This window comes from Bufo gargarizans, chromosome 2 (assembly GCF_014858855.1).
Source record: "Bufo gargarizans isolate SCDJY-AF-19 chromosome 2, ASM1485885v1, whole genome shotgun sequence".
NCBI classification, from domain to species: Eukaryota; Metazoa; Chordata; class Amphibia; order Anura; family Bufonidae; genus Bufo; species Bufo gargarizans.
Window position 1 is genome coordinate 203919655 of NC_058081.1, and position 18948 is coordinate 203938602.

Sequence of the window (18948 nt, forward strand, 5' to 3'; positions counted from 1 at the left end):
GCAATATGACATCTCGTTTATCGTACACATGGCCTAGGTGCAGCTCAGCTCCATTGAAGGGAATAGTACTGAACTGTGATACCAAGCACTGCCACTACGGCGCTGTACTTGGTGAGCAGGGAGAAGGCAGTGACAGTGCCTTCTCAAACAGCTGATCGGTGGGGTTCCTGGATGTCGGACCCCCACCAATCGGATACTGAGGATCCAGAGGATAGCTCATCATTTTAAAAATCTCCGAAAACCGCTTTAATAAGATCGCGTCCTGGAGGTCGGCAGCTGTAAGGCAGCCATATTTTGGTTGGAAACTGCCCTGTAAATCGGAATGTTTTTAAATTGATTGCGATCGGTTGGTTTTGTGGTTGTGGCCTTCCTCCTCTGGTTATACAATTTATTTTGTTCAGTTTTCATGATCAAAATAGGATTTTATTTGCTGCCTTAGGCCTTTTTAATATTCCTTTCTTACCTTTTCCATTTCACACGCAACCCTATACCAGTTATCACTGCTATTCCATTCTCAGCTACCCATTGAAGAATGGTGAGGTAATGGTTGTGTGTACACGTGGCCCTAGGCTTGTTTGCCCTTTTTAAAGGGGACCTGTCCTCAGGTTTGCTTTAGTAAACAATTGTATTCCCATGAAATAACAATTCTGGAGCATTTTTCTTAACACTGAACCAATCCTGTTATTCCTCCTAGAAATGTGTGAATAAATTGACAACTGACCAATCAGTGCTGCCAGTGACTCTGTGGACAAATACCCCTCTGACATTTTTTACATTTCTTAGAGGAATAACAGAGGAACAGCACACAGCAAAGCATTAAGAAAAGATGTTCCAGATTTTTTTTTTTTTTAACTAAAGCAGACATGTCAGAAGGGTGGACCTATCCGCTTTAATATGCAAGTTCAGAGATAGGCGGTTTGAGTGTGCCAATGTGCAGTATTGTCGGACGTATACACTTAAATATACTACCTCCTTTTGAGGATTTGGATTGATTTGAATTTAGTGCTTAGTTGACTGAATATACAGTTGCACACCTCATTGGACAACAGCTCCAGTTTAATTTTGTTTCTATTAAAGGGGTTATGCCATGATTGATAAAAATCAGACAACATATATTACATGACAATTTCTATCTAGCAAAGCTCCAAGCCCTGTAACTCGTATACATCCAGAGATCTCCCCATTCATTGCTCCAATTGTTCTGCTAGATTATTTTCAGGCAGCTCAGGGGTGTGTCTCCTTTCTCGGGGGCGGGGTGTATTTTCTATTATAGCTCTCTCTGTAACTGCCAAAGCTTCTAGCAGAAGATATGGCTGTTGCCAGTTGAAAATTTAAACTGAGCACGTGCGACCACCTCAGTGACATTTCTTGTCTGTCCTACCACTGCCATAGTTTTTGCATGATAATACACATATGTATTGCTTAGCTCCCTGGCCCCTTATCTGCCCCCTGCTCAGTGCTAATGCTAAATTAAAAGCCCGTCCAAGCTTATTTTATTTTATAACAAAAGATGCTCAGCTAATAATAATACTTTGAAATTAGAATTTTATGACGCCTGCAACGTTGGGATATAATAGGTGGGTTTCAAATGGTTTTGGCTAATATTTTAGGACCCTTCATATGGTTTCAGGACCACTGGTTTAAATTAGATTGGTCAGCCTAGAATCTCTAAGGAGGCCATGACATTAGAGATTGAAGATCTCTATTGAGATGTGCAAATCGTTTATATAAGCTGGTATTTCTGCCGCAGATTCTCCAGACAAACGTCAACCCAAGTTGGGTTCATTGATGAAGCAGGTGATGGGAGGGAAGGATGACATTCGAGGAGGTAGGATTCCCAACGTGTCTGAATGTCATAGGTTTACGCAAAAGATATTTGTCTGTTGTGTGTATGTGTGTATTCTGTTTGATTTAATGACTTTGGATGGGTTTTATTAGCTGTTGTGCTGTATGTGACCACTCATCATTAACAAATTGAATTAAGTACTCATTTACTTCTCATTCAGTTTCATAAAACGTCCCCAAGTTCAGTAGCTTCAGGCCTTTTTATATTTATAGAGGTTCTTGCGTTTCATTTGTTTTCTGCTCTTGTGTATGGTTTGCTTTTTTTAATCACACAAAAATGTCTAAACTAAGCTAAGGCACGCTAAACCACTTACATTGAGCTTGACTTATATTTAATATCGGATCCTTGAAGATTGCAGCTTTCTTGTCGTGTGCTGATCTAACAGTGTTCTGCCTGGCCTCTAATTATGTCCCTTTCGGCCCCAAAAGTTGGTTCTTTCCTCTTGATACAGTTGCCCCTCTCTTCTTAAACCAGGTCATTCAACTCGGGGTATTAAGCACCCCGCAGTGAGACGAGGCTATGCTGAACAAGGTCAGTACAGATATTTTACTGCTAACCCTAGCTTGTTGCCCTGGCCAGTATAGTTGTCCTACTTCCAGAATTTAACCTGTTCATGCCCTTTGTATGACTGATCAACAAGTCTGGTAATATACCTACTATATCTAATGCCTTTGCATTTCCTCCCATTTCTTGTCAATCTTAGTATACGGCCGCATAGTGCGGCTGTGCTGTACTTGAGACATGGTTGCCAAGAACCCGTGTGACTACAAACCGCAGCAGGATTGTATTAACTGATTAGAATGGAATTGTATATTGAGTATCCATTTTTCTCGCTCGTATCATTGGGGACACAGGACCGTGGGTATAGCTGCTTGCTGCCACTAGGAGGTGACACTAGGCTAGATAGTGATAGCTTCTCCCTGCCAGCTATACCCTCCCCAGTGAGGAGAGAGCATATCAGTTTTTAGCTTAGTGTCATAGGAGGCAGACCTCCCTGCATATTGCAGGGCGGCTTTTTATTTAATTCTCTTTATTTTTTCCTTTTTCTTTCTCCTTAGGATGGGAAACAGAGCCGCCTAGCCTCTCCGTTTTCCCGGTGTGTGTATAGCCAGTGTCGGATTCCCTCACGACTATCCTCCCCCTAAGAAGCCAATGTGGACCAGGGCAGCCTCGCTCCCCTGCTTCCCCCCAGCCTAAGGGTCACCCATATCTCCAAGCCCTCTGTTCCAGCTTCCTGTCACCTAGGTGCCAGTGGCTAAAGGGGTGACCCTGCTGGTTCTGCTGGATGGAGGAGGAAGTGGACAGCATCAAGTGGATGAGTATACCTCCCGCCCCCCAACCCCCGGTTCTCGGTGTGCATATCGTGATCCTGCTCACTCTCGGGCACTGTACCTTTTTATTAATACTCCCCGGGGGGCCAAGGCTATATTTATTACACATGGTCCGCCCGCCTATATGTCCGGCGAGCGGCCGCTGTTGCGCGCGCTCTGATAAGTGCTCCGTCCCTATGGCTGAAAATAGGGTCTGCTGCGGGCGGCAGCGACTCCGGCCCCGATCCTACTTCTTCCGGCAGCCGACCGCCCTACTCAGCGGTCAGCCGCGGCTCAAATTTAGGCCCCAGCTTCACAACCGGACAGGCCGCATGCGGTACCTCCTGAGGGGTTGATAAGTCCACTTAGGAGCAGGTCGTCACAGAAGCAGACCAGAGCAGGACGTAATTCCTCCTCTGACGTCTCTGCTTCCCCACCCCCCCACCCCCTTGAGTCACGCTCGGACATATCCTCTATTCCTGGGGAAGTCCTGTCCGAAGGGGAGATTGGTGATTCACTATCTGACATGGATTCGGAACAATCTTCTAAGATGGCTTCCATGGTGGATAGCCTAGTAATGGCAGTACGGGACACTTTCCAGGTGCAGGACGACCCTCCCTCCTCTAGCCAGGGAGTGTCCCTTCTCCACTCCAGGCAAACTCCAAAAGTGTTTCCCTTGCATGACGACTTTTCTGTTGTCATTGCCAAGGCCTGGGACCACCCAGATCGTCGCTTTGCCCCGCCTAAGCGACTGGATTTACTATATCCCTTGCCGGCTGAGTCCGTGACTAAGGCTTCCCCTCCCAAGGTGGATCCTCTGGTTGCACGTCTAGCCAAAAACACTGCCATTCCTGTAGCTGACTGCTCCTCCCTCCAGGATCCAGTAGACCGTCGGATGGAGACAGTGTCTAAGTCCCTGTTTGCAGCAAGTGGCTCAGCTCTGCATCCCATTTTCGCCTCCGCTTGGGTAGCTAAGGTGGCCTCTAAATGGGCTCTCAGTTTGCATCAGCGCCTGGCGACAGACCTCCCCCTAGTGGAGCTCCAGTCCCAAGCTCTACAGATTGCTCGGGCAGGGAAGTACCTTTGTGAGGCTTCCGGTTTCTCCGGGTTTAACACTTCCAGATGGAGTCCCTTTGATCCGTCATTGCTTCACTGGACCAGGGAGAATTCCTTTCCTCCATAGACATTTTTTTTAAATCAGATAATTTTTATTGAAGTAAAAGTAAATACAAATGTATTCAAAAAATACAATAACAAAATCCCCCATAACCCCAACATTATAGGAAAAGAGCAGCAAATCTAACATAATAGTTAGATACATTAGAATATGTGCAAATACACAAATCACAGTAATGAATTCAATAGTGGAGACAACGGAGACGTCGGCAGACCTCCATAGACATTTAGTACGTGTACCTACACGTCCCCATCACCCCGGCACACCAGCACTTTCTCTGTTTCGCTTTAGGGCCCCATCACTTCCAGTTTGTCGCCCTCCACTTTGGGCTGGCAACAGCACAGCGAGTCTTCACGAAGGTCCTCGCTCCCCTACTTGCCCTGCTTCGTTCTAGGGGCATCACCTTGATTCCCTACCTGGATGACATTCTGGTCAAGACGGAAATCTTGGCTCAGAACGAGGCCATGATCCGCCTCCCTGTGGACAAACAGCTGTCACTCTAACAGTCAGTTTGTCTGCTTCTTTATCGCAAACGCCCATCTATCTGTTGCTGTATGCAAGTCTTGGGGGCTATGGTTGCTTCCTTTGAGGCTATTCCATTTGCACAATTTCTATCCCGTCCGCTTCAACTGGCGATCCTGACTCGTTGGGACAAATCTCCAGAGTCCCTGGACCGTCACATTGTTCTGCCCACACAGGTGCATCTAGCTCTCAGGCGGTGGCTCCGGACCTCGACTTTGCAGTCTTGTGGACGATCATTACCACCGATGCCAGCCTTCAAGGATGGGGAGGAGTCTTCCCTCCCAGGATGGTCCAGGTCTCAATCGGAGTCCAAACGGCCAATCAACATCTTGGAACTCCGGGCCATTCGTCTCTCCCTTCTCTATTGGGCCCCTCTCCTGAGGGGCCAGCCAATATGGATTCAATCTGAAAATGCCACGGCTGTGGCTTATATCAACCACCAGGGGGGTACCCGCAGCCCTGCGTTGATGAGGGAGTTGGCAAAAATCCTGAGGTGGGCTGAGTTACATGTCCCAGCTCTTTCAGCACTGTTTATTCTGGGAGTGGAGAACTGGGCGGCGGATTTCCTCAGCTGGACGACTCGACCCGGGAAAACGGTCCCTGCACCCGGAGGTGTTCGAACAGATCTGTCTCCGGTGGGGTCATCCGGAGGTGGACTTGATGGCGTCCAGGTTCAACCACAAACTTTCCACCTTCTTCTCTCGCACAAGAGATCCCAAGGCATGCGACGCAGACGCTCTGGTAGCACCCTGGGATGGGTTTTCTCTAGCGTATGTGTTCCCGCCTCTCCCTCTCCTGCCACATGTTCTACGCAGGATCAGGACGGAGGGCGTCCAGGCGATCCTCATCGCCCCGGGCTTGCTCCGTCGGGCGTGGTACTCCGACGTCGTCCTCCTAGAGGACGCACCGTGGCCCCTTCCACTCAGGGCCAATCTGCTCTCTCAGGGACCTGCCTTCCACCAGCATTTAGAGTCGCTACGTTTTGACGGCGTGGCTGTTGAAACCGCCATTTCAAAACAGCGAGGTTTCCCTGATAGGCTTATTCACACCATGATCAGAGTCAGGAAACCAGCCTAATCCAAAATTTACTACAGGACTTGGAGGTCCTATCTAGGCTTCTGTGTGAAACGTAATCTCACTCCACCACACATCTCTCTTTCCACTATTCTTCTTTTCTGCAATCTGGTTAGGAATTAGGACTTGCCCTTGGCTCCTTAAAGGGTCAAGTGTCGGCACTGTCCGTTTTGCTTCAGGGCCCTCTGGCTTTGAAAGGCCCGGTTAAAACCTTCCTCCAAGGGGAGGCTCGTATTATTCCCCCCTATCGGCCCCCCTTGCCTTCTTGGGATCTGAACCTCATGTTGGGTTCACTCCAATCGGCTCAGTTTGAACCGCTACGGACAGTGTCCATTCGTTATCTTTCCTGGAAGGTTGCATTCCTGGTGGCTATCACATCCATCAGGCGTGTCTCAGAGTTGGCAGTGCTTTCCTATAGGGAACCTTTTTTTATCCTTCATCAGGATAAGGCGGTGCTCCGGCCCATACCTTCCTTTTAGCCGAACATAGTCTCGGCCTTCCATGTTAACCAAGACATTGTCCTCCCTTCCTTTTGCCCAGCTCCCTCACATGCTAGGGAGCATTCTCTTCACAAGCTTGACATAGTTCGAACTCTGAGAATCTGTCAATCTCTAGCTCTTTCCGCCGCACAGATACGTTATTCGTGCTTCCTGACAGTCCTCGTAAGGGATGTGTCGCTTCTAAGGTGACGATTGCCAGGTGGATACGCTTAACAATCACAGAGGCATACTGTTCCCAGGGCAGGACTCCGCCCCCTGGAATCACGGCACACTTAACCATAGCGGTTGGCGCTTCCTGGGCCTGCTTCCATCATGCATCAGGTGTCCAGTTGTGTAAGGCGGCAACATGGTCTTCCTTACACACGTTCACGAAATTCTACCAGGTGCACGCACTGCCGTCGGCAGATGCTGCCCTGGGCCATAAAGTCTTGCAGGCAGTTGTGTCCTGAGCGTCCGCGAGGGCCGCTTTTCCATGGGCGAGTATTGTTTCTTTCCCCGTGGACTGCTTTGGGACATCCCATGGTCCTGTGTCCCCCCAATGATACGAGCGAGAAAAGGAGATTTTTGTGGACTCACCTGTAAAATCTCTTTCTCGCTGAGTTCATTGGGGGACACAGCGCCCGCCCATTTTTTTTTTTTCCATTGTTACCGCACATAGCGGTGGTTGGTTATCGATTGGGGTTTAGTTTTTGTTCGTACCTACTGACGTAGGCGGTGTTCTGACTGGGTTGTCGGTTCTTTTCTGCTACTCCTACTGCTTGGGCACAAACTGATATGCTCTCTCCTGGCTGGGAAGAGGGGGGGGGGGGGGGGTATAGCTAACAGGGGAGGAGCTATCACTTTCTAGCCTAGTGTCGCCTCCTCGTGGCAGCAAGCAGCTATACCCACGGTCCTGTGTCCACAAAAATCTCCTTTTAATGGCCATGATCTTTTTGCAGGTTATAACGTGGCTGTTATCAATGCACAAAATACATAATTCCATTTTAATCAGTTAATATGATCCTGCTGCGGCTTGTATAGCTGTGCCACTAACGCGCCATGTGGCTGTACCCTTAGATTTTACAAAAAAATTGTAATAATTGTCTCAAGGTAAGTAAAAAAGATACTGGAAGCTTTATTATTTGCCTTCCTCATCAGCTTCAATGTTCCTGCAGGCAAATGGGGAAGCATGCGTGGCAGTGGAAGACTTAGCGCCTATGGCATGAACTCAGATGTAGGAACTAGACTTGCAGCTAGAGAACTTCTAACTCCTCATCAAAATGGAGGCCCCTCAGAAAGTGCGCTGACCCCCCGCAGAGCTGCTCTGTACATCATTGGTGACAAGTCACAGCTGAAAGTGAGTCTTAGTTTTACTGCACTGTCTGCTTTTTAAGCTAATATATGTGGAATATTCCATGACACATTAATAAAAATCACTCACGTTTTTAGGGGGTGAAGCAGGACCCATTGCAGCAGTGGGAGCTAGTCCCTATTGAACTGTTTGACGTCAGACAAGTTAAAGCTAGTTTCAAAAAACTGATGAAGGCCTGTGTGCCCAGTGCTCCCTCCACAGACCCCAACTTGTCATACCTGCGCACCCTTGAGGAATCTGAGTGGCTTCTACAGGTAAACCTGATGCACACCATTGTTTTTCTTTCTACTAATGGAGCTTTTTATGTCCTTGTGACCCGCTTTCTTCCTCCGTTTGCTTAGTCTTGTACTTTACACACTTTAAAGGCTGCTTGCTTTATCACTAGCTTCACTTACCTTATATATTTTTAGCTACACAAGCTACTGCAAGTCTCTGCGCTGGTTGTAGAGCTGTTGGACAGCGGTTCATCTGTCCTGGTTGGACTTGAGGATGGATGGGATCTTACCACACAGGTAATGAAATGTACAACGTTCATATTTGCATCCAGTTGGTATTGATAAATGAGTCTAACAACGCTTAGTTCATACATGTGGTGCCTAAACTAAATACTATAACTCCTGCTTAAAATCAGGTGGTGTCTCTGGTTCAGCTCTTGTCTGACCCGTATTATCGAACTATTGAGGGATTTCGTCTACTCATCGAAAAGGAATGGCTCTCGTTTGGTCACAGGTTTAGCCATCGTGGTGCACATACAGCCGCCAGCCAGAGTAATGGTATTACTCCTATTTTCCTACAATTTTTGGACTGTGTGCATCAGGTCAGTAAAAATCTATTTAAGTTATTATGATATATACCATATTTGTTATTTTAGAATATATTGTCAGCACACCCCCCCCCCCCCCCCTATATTTTTCAAATTTTTTTTTTAAGGTATTGCTATTCACAGTGCGCCGTGAAACTAGCAATCTGCATACACAAGCAAAGGGAAAAATGACTTTCATCTTACCTGTTCATTCCAGATCCATCTGCAGTTCCCATCTGAGTTTGAATTCAGCCAGTATTACCTGAAGTTTGTGGCTTATCACTATGTGTCGAACCGGTTCCGCACCTTCTTACTGGACTCGGATTATGAGAGGATTGAGAAAGGTGAATTATTTAACTCTTTAAAGAAAATCTCTTACCATGACAGTGTAGTGTAATCTGCAGGCAGCGTGTTATAGAGCATGAGGAGTTGAGCAGATTAATATATTGTTTTGTGGGAAAAGATTCAGTAAAACTTTTTAATATTCATTTAAATGTCTGCTTTTTCTGAGCTCAGTAGTGACGTGGGCAGTCCACAACAATCTACATATACACCTTATGCTGTGAAGGCTCTCAATCACTGATAAGACTGCCCACGTGACTAGTGAGCTAAGAAAGAGCAGAAATGTAAATGAATAAAGTTTTGCTAAATCATTTCCCATAAAACTGCTGCTGCTCTGGCCTGACCTGACAGGTCCTCTTTTAAAGATACAGCCTATTTTGGGCCCTAAGAAACACCTTTCTTTCATTTTTCTGTCACTGTAGATGTATGAGGGTTTGTTTTATTTTTTTTTGCAGAATGAGTTGTATTGTAGCACAGTTTTTTGGGTAAATATATGTTTTAAAGGGTGAAGTAAAAAAATATAGCAAATCTGTTGTTTTTTTAGAGTTTTTTTTTACTGCTTACACAAAGTGGTATACGGTACATGACACTTTATTCTGGGGTCTTTACGATTATGGCAGTAAATAACTTGACAGCTTTTTAATGTTTTACTGCTTTGCATAATAAAAAGTTGGAAAAAAATAAATTTTTATGTGTCACCGTATTTCAAGAGCCCTAACGTTTTAAAATGTTTAATTGATGTAGTTTTATGAGGCTTGATATTTGTGGGACAAGTTTATCAATTAACTTCAATATTTTAGTGAAGGATGACATGAAACCATTTTTCTGTTACAATTGCATCAATAGCTATTACATATTTCTAAAGGTTATACACGTTATTGATCTATTTAATATATATATATATATATATATATATATTTTTTATTATTATTATTTTTTTTTTTTAAGAGACCATGTTTCAAAGAAAAGTGAGTCTTTTCCTTCTCTGTGAGAGTGTTCAGCCAGTCCATTTTAAACAGAAAAAAATATCTTTGTTAAAATTAGGGAAAGAGATGCTAAAACTAGGTTAATCCAATGATACTAATACTTTAGAAAGTCCTAGGAAGGGAAAAGTGAGAGTCTAATAATAAATTAACCCCTTAAGGACACAGGGCGTACCCATGCGTCCTGTGTAGTTTTGATCACTGCCACACGGCTAGTATGCGCATCGTGAGATTACGGCGCTCTAGCTTTGTGACGTCTGGGAGCAAGGAGGAGATTCGGAGTATGTGGTGCGGTGCTGGGCTCTGGAAACATTAGTAGCCTCTTTTACTTATATATAAAATAGTTTTTTTGATAGAGCACACAGAGCTATGGGGAATGGATATTGCAGATGTGCTAGCGGCGATCTAGCAGCCCATGTCCTCAGCTCTATACCCAAAATCCAGATGACAGGTTCGCTTTAAAGTGATGACTTTCACCGTACATGTACGGCAGAGTTCGTCAAGAGATAAAAATGACACCAGCCCATGAAAGATAGTGAAGTTTTGCCAATAGTTGCTAAGCTGTATGATGGATGAAATGATTGGTCTAAGATTTAGTCTGTAGAGGGAGGAAGGGTAAGTGAGTCCGTCTGCCCGTGAAGCCATATTAAATGCCTAGCCACGTGGAGTATCAGCAATGCTTCAGATTTATCTAAAGTTAAATCCTCAAATGGAGCCAAACACCACCCTGGGCTTTTTGGCAATAATTTTCCCCTGCTGCACAATTACTTTAAATGGGGTGGTGACTGTGTCAACAGAGAGACAGGTTGCAGAAGTCCAAGGCTAGGTAAGTATTTTTTAATGGTTTCCATTTATTATTATTGGGGAGCGACAATGGCTTAACATTCACTTTAACATACAGTACAGACCAAAAGTTTGGACACACCTCATTCAGTGTTTTCTTTATTTTCATGACTATGAAAATTTTAGATTCACACTGAAGGCATCAAAACTATAAATTAACACATGTGGAATTATATACATAACAAAAAAGTGTGAAACAACTGAAAATGTCATATTCTAGGTTCCTCAAAGTAGCCACCTTTTGCTTTGATTACTGCTTTGCACACTCTTGGCATTCTCTTGATGAGCTTCAAGAGGTAGTCACTTGAAATGGTCTTACAACAGTCTTGAAGGAGTTCCCAGAGATGCTTAGCACTTGTTGGCCCTTTTGCCTTCACTCTGCGGTCCAGCTCACCCCAAACCATCTCGATTGGGTTCAGGTCCGGTGACTTTGGAGGCCAGGTCATCTGGCACAGCACCCCATCACTCTCCTTCATGGTCAAATAGCCCTTACACAGCCTGGAGGTGTGTTTGGGGTCATTGTCCTGTTGAAAAATAAATGATGGTCCAACTAAATGCAAACCGGATGGAATAGCATGCCGCTGCAAGATGCTGTGGTAGCCATGCTGGTTCAGTATGCCTTCAATTTTGAATAAATCCCCAACAGTGTCACCAGCAAAGCACCCCCACACCATCACACCTCCTCCTCCATGCTTCACGGTGGGAACCAGGCATGTAGAGTCCATCCGTTCACCTTTTCTGCGTCGCACAAAGACACGGTGGTTGGAACCAAAGATCTCAAATTTGGACTCATCAGACCAAAGCACAGATTTCCACTGGTCTAATGTCCATTACTGGTGTTCTTTAGCCCAAACAAGTCTCTTCTGCTTGTTGCCTGTCCTTAGCAGTGGTTTCCTATCAGATATTCTACCATGAAGGCCTGATTCACACAGTCTCCTCTTAACAGTTGTTCTAGAGATGTGTCTGCTGCTAGAACTCTGTGTGGCATTGACCTGGTCTCTAATCTGAGCTGCTGTTAACCTGCAATTTCTGAGGCTGGTGACTCGGATGAACTTATCCTCCGCAGAAGAGGTGACTCTTGGTCTTCCTTTCCTGGGGCAGTCCGCATGTGAGCCAGTTTCTTTGTAGCGCTTGATGGTTTTTGTGACTGCACTTAGGGACACTTTCAAAGTTTTCCCAATTTTTCAGACTGACTGACCTTCATTTCTTAAATTAATGATGGCCACTCGTTTTTCTTTACTTAGCTGCTTTTTTCTTGCCATAATACAAATTCTAACAGTCTATTCAGTAGGACTATCAGCTGTGTATCCACCTGACTTCTCCACAACGCAATGGATGGTCCCAACCCCATTTATAAGGCAAGAAATCCCACTTATTAAACCTGACAGGGCACACCTGTGAAGTGAAAACCATTTCAAGTGACTACCTCATTGAAGCTCATCAAGAGAATGCCAAGAGTGTGCAAAGCAGTAATCAAAGCAAAAGGTGGCTACTTTGAAGAACCAAGAATATGACATATTTTCAGTTGTTTCACACTTGTTTGTTATGTATATAATTCCACATGTGTTAATTCATAGTTTTGATGCCTTCAGTGTGAATCTACAATTTTTATAGTCATGAAAATAAAGAAAACTCTTTGAATGAGAAGGTGTGTCCAAACTTTTGGTCTGTACTGTATATATTTGATATATCAGCTAATTGATCACATTTTCATTGCAGGGGTCCTGTATGAGGAAAAGGGAGATCGACGTAGCCCTCAGATCTGCCGCTCTGTATGGGAGTATATGGAGCGGATACATAAGAAGAATCCAATGTTCTACAACTACATGTTTTGCCCTGAGGATGGAGAGGTAAGTTATAACACAGCACAGTGCATTTTATAATGTTATTGAGGACAATACTAGATGTGTTTCTTTTGTTACCTCTCTCTAGGTGCTGCGCCCATACAGTTCAGTATGGGGTCTTCGTGTGTGGGATTATTACACCCATGAAGCTCTGAGTGAAGGTCCTTCTTATGACTGGGAGCTTGTTCAGGCACACCGGCATGAGGAACCTGAGAAAAATGACAGCTCTGCCCCCCAGACAAAACGGAAGATTGTTTGGCCATCCTATCATGCACCACAGCGGATACAGCCAGATGCCCTCACCTGCTTGTTAGAGGTGAATTCTTCATTTACCCAGTTATTTTATACAAACATTCTGGCCCACATTTATTTATACTGACTAAAAGTAAGACCATTGCACCATTATCACAGCTAACTATTCCTACTTTCCCACTCACTTTTCATAGCCCGAGTGAGTGGTGTAAAAAAGTTAGCTCTCTTTCCAAAAAGAAAGCAGATACTCTAGTTTTACCAGATGTAAGGTAGGTATCCTTTTGAACAGCCCTTGAGAGAGAATTTAGGATTATAGCCGGGCCAATCATCTGCTGAAAGTTGTTTCGGGGGTGAATGCAGAGAAATGGCTTAAAGGTACCTGGACATCTCCATAATGTCCCCCAGACGTCTTCAGTACCTTTTAAATGGGGTTGTGCAAGAATGGGGGGGGGGGGGGGGGGGGACTGGGGGGAGGTTGGAGTTTTGCAACCTGCCTCCCCGCTTGGCCAGACCTATCAAATAAAATCACATCACTTCACTCTCCTTTCCCCAAAATGAAAACATCATAGGCATCACTGCATCCAAAAATGCCCATGCTACTAAAATATAAAAATATGTATCCCATACAGCGAATGGCTTAGCTTATGGGGGTCAGAATATGGCAATGCAAATGAAAAAAATATATATATATTTTTCAGTTATTTAGACTTTTTTTTTTTAAGTACTAAAACACAAACTACATAAATGTGGCATCATTGTAATTGACTAGGAGAAGGTAACAGGCCAGTTTTTTTTTGGGGGGGGGGACCAAAAACCATAAAAAGGAAACCCTTAAAACTGTGGCAGCATTGTTTTGTTTTTCAGTTTCTTCCCATTTGGTATTTTCAGTGGTTCCATTACAAAGTACAATTTAGGCTACTTTCACACTCGCGTTTTGTGCGGCTCATTCATGGACGGATCCGTTCAGATAATACAACCGTCTGCATCTGTTCAGAACGGATCCGTTTGTATTATCTTTAACATAGCCAAGACGGATCAGTCTTGAACACCATTGAAAGTCAGTGGAGGACGGATCAGTTTTCTATTGTGCCAGATTGTGTCAGTGAAACATTGTGTACCAAGACAGATCCATTTGGCTCAGTTTCTTCAGACTAACACCAAAACGCTGAAATATATCAGGGGGAGAAAAACAGAACATTAGTGTACATTTTGATCAAATGGCATAAGCCCACTCACCACGTCAAGGCACGCTCCTCAGAGCGGTACACACTCTGAGAAATAGGCGCAGCACCGTGCGGTGACAACGTGGCACAGCCCTAGTAGGTGGCAAGACCATGGAGTCAAACAGCAACCCTGCTATATGACAATGCCACCCACGGCAGCGTTTTGGTGTCAGTCTCCAAAGCGGAATGGAGACTAAACTGATACAAACTGACGCATTCTGAGCGGATCCTTTTCCATTCAGAATGCATTAAAATGCTAACTGATCCGTTTTGGACCCCTTGCGAGAGCCCTGAACGGATCTCGCAAACGGAAAGCCAAAACGCTAGTGTGAAAGTAGTAAAAAAAAAAAAGCGCTCATGTGGCTATGTGAGTGAAAAAATAAAAGTTACAGTTCAGTTAAAGGCAGGGAGTGAAAAACAAAAATGGAAAATTGTATGGTAATGCAGTGGTTAACCATAATGCTGTACTTTTTTTTTTTTTTATTCACTTTGGAGGAGATCTATCAAACTGGTCTAAAGTAGAATTCCACCTTTCATTTTTGACAGCTCCTTTGGCAAATGAAAGGAGGAATCTGATTGGTTGCTATGGGCAACTAAGCCAGTTCTACTTTACACCAGTTTGATAAATCTCCCCTTTTGTGTTTCCTTTATATATGTGTCTTTTGGTCATGGTATCTGTGCAGCAGACAAAGGAAAAAAACATTACCATTACTTTCATAGGAATTACAAAATCTAGAGATGGATTTGCGACCTGTTCCTGAAAGATGGAAGGAATCATGGGATAAAGTAAAAGCTGTCCACAGGACAGAGGTCCGCCATGAGAGCCGGGTGAGTCTGTACTATGATTTTATTTTATTTTTCTCTTATCTGCAAATTAAAGTGTCATCTTTAGGGGTGTATGATGCAGTTTATTTTGTGCTTGTTATAATAGAGACCTAAGCTAAAGTTATTCAATTGGTTACTTGCTTGTATGTAATAAAATTCCTTTCATCTAAAGTTTAACTTTATCCTACAGAAATCCAGTGCTTTGCTGATGTCATCAAGTGTATCCTCGCAGCGGCAATCATTGGGCATTTACCTGCAGGAGAGTGGTGTAGGGTCTACACTAAATTTGAGCCTGGAGAGTGGTCCTAGCACAACAAGCACTCCTACTGGTGCCGGGAAACTTGGAGCACGAAACAGCACTAGTACCTTGTATAATCAGTTCAACACTGCAGAAAGAGAAAACCGGTAACAGTACACCTTTGTGTATTCCTGTAGCATCTTAAAGCATAACCCTGCTTTTAACAAAGTTTCACACAGCAGTCTGCTGAAAAAGTGGAGTAACTACAAATCCCTTTGCTCTACTATTTTACGAAGGCTATATTCATGTTTCATTAACACCCACTTTCTCAATGATGCCTTTGTGAAAAATGTCCGCCTTCAATTGTATGAGGGCTGTTGGGCTATTAAAACGGACAAAATAGGACGTGTCCTATTTTTGTATGTCCGTTATTCATGGCCCATCAAATCAGCTGTGTGAACTGTGAATAGAACTATAGACTGCAATGGTTCTATTCTATAAAACGGAAGTTTTTCACTGGAGTGTGAATTTGAGTGTGTTAAAGGGAACCTGTCATCAACTTTATGCTGACTTCACTGAGGGCAACATAAAATAGTGACATATAATAATTCATGAATAACCAGGACTCTTCTCATGTAGATTTGACTCTTTTTCCAGGCCCAGTCTGCAATGTTTTTGATGTAGGTTTTCGGCAACCACTTACTTTTAACTTATAAATAATAGACCGCTGAAATCAACTCACCTGTCTGTACTTTATGCTGCCGTTAGTATGTTTTCTCTCTCTAGGGATACTTTTAGCTAGCTGCACCTCTGCATTACCAAGTTACATGACATTTTATGTTAATGTTAAAATTGAAATGTTTGTAAATTGTTGGTAACAAAAAAGGTATTTTTGTTTACCTAGCTGAATGTGATTGAGATGTCGGAAGAGAGCACCAGTTGGGTAGAAAAAATAAGCAATGACACTATAATCCTTAGCAAAATGCTGAGTAATGTTGTTTAGTCGCCACAGCTGTATTGCTAAAATCTTGTAATGAACAGCTCCAGTGCATCCCGTTGAGTCCTGATATTCAGAAGCTTGTTGCTCTCCTGGCCCACTTACCACTGATTGCAGTAGGAAATAAAACTATCAATCAGCAGCAGGAGAGCCAGGAGCTCATGAGTAATAGGACTCATTGTCATGCAATCGAGCCGTTAGAACCTAGCAGCATAAAACTGGTGACAGATTCCCTTTAATTTGATGGGCATCCAAGCAGAAAATGTTAAGCTCCTATGCACTTCATTCAAATATTACCATATTTTTCGCCATATAAGACACCTGCCCATAAGACGCACCTAGGTTTTAGAGAAGGAAAGTAAAAATAGAAATGAATTTTCACGTGCATGGCATTGGGGGACACAGCACCATGGCTATACGTCCAACTACCACTAGAAGGCACTAGACACAAAAAGTGTTGGCTCCTCCCAGGTGGGCTATACCCTCTCCACAGGCAAGAGGCTATTCAGTTTTTAGTCTAGTGCCGTAGGAGTCAGACCTGTCCTGCTTTTTTTTGCAGGTCCTGCTGGTTTTTATTTTTTATTCTTTTTTTCTCTCTTCCGCAGGTCTCGGTGTTCTCCACCGTTATACCTGCTGCAGGCTGGGGCTCCATCGTGTTCCACTTTAGTTGGCTAACCCCTCCCCTCAATTGCTTCATTTCTCCTGCAGCCCCACTGACCACCTCTATTTGGGGAACAAGCTGCTGCAGCACCTCTTTAGGGAACAGGGCATCCGGGTCAAGAAAAGACAGGCCTCTGCTGGCTGCTTTATGAGCATCTCCTCTCCCAGCCACATGCGTCCCCGCTGTCTACGATGGCTGCCTTGCGGTCAGCCTGTCCCTGCTTGTGTGCAGTACCTCTTCCCAGATCCCATCGTGTCCCCAGAACAATCCTTTTTGTGTAGATTCCCCATTAACAGGCTCCCTCCGTGTCAAAGCCATGGGAACCTTGTCCGACTTTCCCTGGCGGTGTCGCTGGACCGCTACCTACCCAAATTGTGGCCACCTCTGCCCTCCCAGGGTCCTCCCTGCAGATGGGGCACGCTCAGTTTAGGGGTACTTGCACCCGGGTTCGGCAAGGGGTTAGTTCACAGTACACCCTCGGGTGGTCTCGGCGGGGTCCCACCCCTCCTCGGATCCTCCCCGGGACAGGCCTGAGGCTGGTGACGAATCCTTTCCTGTCACCCCATCCGTTGCCTCTGGGGACACCTCTGCACCGATTCCCTCGGAACAGAGCATCAGGCGGTCTTCCTCCATACAGAAGCCCTCTGGGAGGTCAAGACTAACGTGCACGGAGGAACCTCTCCTACCCAGGGTTGGTATCCCCTCTAGTGGATTTTCGGATGGCGCTCCCCTGACTGCACAGGTATTCAACCGCACAGGGTAAGGCAGCCGTCCCCGTGTTTAGCATACTGAGTCACCTTCGTGGTGTCTCTGGTACGTCCGCCTTCTCCTTAACAGGGGGGTACCTGCACCACTGCCATTGGCTGTCCCTGACAAGCCTTCCTGGTTCCCCTATACCAGGGGCTATGCTCTACACATTTGAGAGTGTTTCCTCCGGGTCCCCATCCTGGTGCTGGTGTTCGCCACTCTACCTCATTATAGGGGGTTCCTGTTCTAGGCAAGCTGTTAGCTCAGGCTATCGCCTCCTGTAGGTTGGTGAGTAAAGAGCAATTATATATTCTGTTTCCAGCCGCCTTGCCCCTTTTCATAGGTAGAGTATCTACACCTACTCCAGATGCTAAAGCCATTAGTCCTGGCTGGCTCTATGGTGTTCCATACAGCACTATTTCTCCCTTCCGGGTGAGATGTACAGGCCGTTTTCAATTGCCGTTGCAATTGCACCTGTCTGTTCCCAGCCATTTTGCTCCCTTCATGGGTAGAGTACCTACACCATCTCCGATGCTGTAGTCAATACCCCTAGCGGGCTCTATTGTGTTCCATGCGGCAACTTTTCTCCCTACGGGCGAGATATAGAGGCCACTTTCAATTGCCATAGAAATGCCCCTGTCCGGTTCTAGTGGCACCAGACTGCCATCTTGATCCCTTAACAGGTGTAGAGTACCTGCACCATCTCCGGATGCTGTAGCCGTTCCTCCTGTCTGGCTTTATGGTGTACCATGTGGCATTTTCTCTCCCTTACAGGATGAGATATTGAGGCCTCCTCCAATTGCCGTGGCCTTTGCACCTACCTCATCATAGTGTGCACCAAACAGCCATCTTACTCCCTTCATAGGTAGAGTTCCTGAACCGTCTCTGATGCTGCAGCCGTTACACCTGTCTGGCTTCTATGGCGTACTATGCGTCCCTGTTTCAGTTGCCATTGCGCCTACCTGATTGTAGTGTGCACCTGTCTCGTTCTTTGTGGTACCGTGCGGCCCTATAGGTACCATTGTTAACGCGGTTGCTGTTGCACCTCTCTGGTTCTAGGGCGCACCATGCGGCCACATTGCTTCGATCTTAAATGTAGTACCTCTACCATCTCCAGATGCTGTACCCATTACACCTGTCTGGTCGTATCTATGCGCTACACAGCCATATTTCTCCTTTACAGTTTGAGTACCTGTACCCTCCAAATGCTGTCGCATTCCCAGATGCTCTGGCTATGTTTCCACTCTCCTTAGACGGCAACATGCAGCCACTTTACCTATATTTTAGGCGTGTGTTTGTAGTACCCCAAGTGCTGGGCCCTATGGTGCTATCTGTGGCCCAGACAGTTTCTGTATTACTGGGTGTTTTCTGCCCCCGGGTTCTAATCTGTGCTGCGGATGTTGGTTCCATC

The 18948-nt window shown here is 45.2% G+C and overlaps 1 protein-coding gene across 6 annotated transcripts in view; it reads left to right on the forward strand.

Annotated features, from left to right (window-relative positions):
- The window catches only part of SBF1 (SET binding factor 1), a 119752-nt gene that overhangs the window by 91793 nt on the left and 9011 nt on the right, over positions 1-18948 (forward strand). For 2 of the 6 annotated variants that reach the window (XM_044279916.1, XM_044279917.1), the window contains 11 exons: positions 1751-1828; positions 2321-2377; positions 7584-7765; positions 7858-8034; positions 8191-8292; positions 8412-8597; positions 8800-8926; positions 12470-12600; positions 12683-12910; positions 14790-14897; positions 15085-15299. In XM_044279916.1, coding sequence (XP_044135851.1) covers positions 1751-1828; positions 2321-2377; positions 7584-7765; positions 7858-8034; positions 8191-8292; positions 8412-8597; positions 8800-8926; positions 12470-12600; positions 12683-12910; positions 14790-14897; positions 15085-15299 — 1591 coding nt within the window. The remainder of the gene's footprint in view (positions 1-1750; positions 1829-2320; positions 2378-7583; positions 7766-7857; positions 8035-8190; positions 8293-8411; positions 8598-8799; positions 8927-12469; positions 12601-12682; positions 12911-14789; positions 14898-15084; positions 15300-18948) is intronic. The other 4 variants (XM_044279918.1, XM_044279919.1, XM_044279920.1 and 1 more) reach the window with 2 other exon arrangements.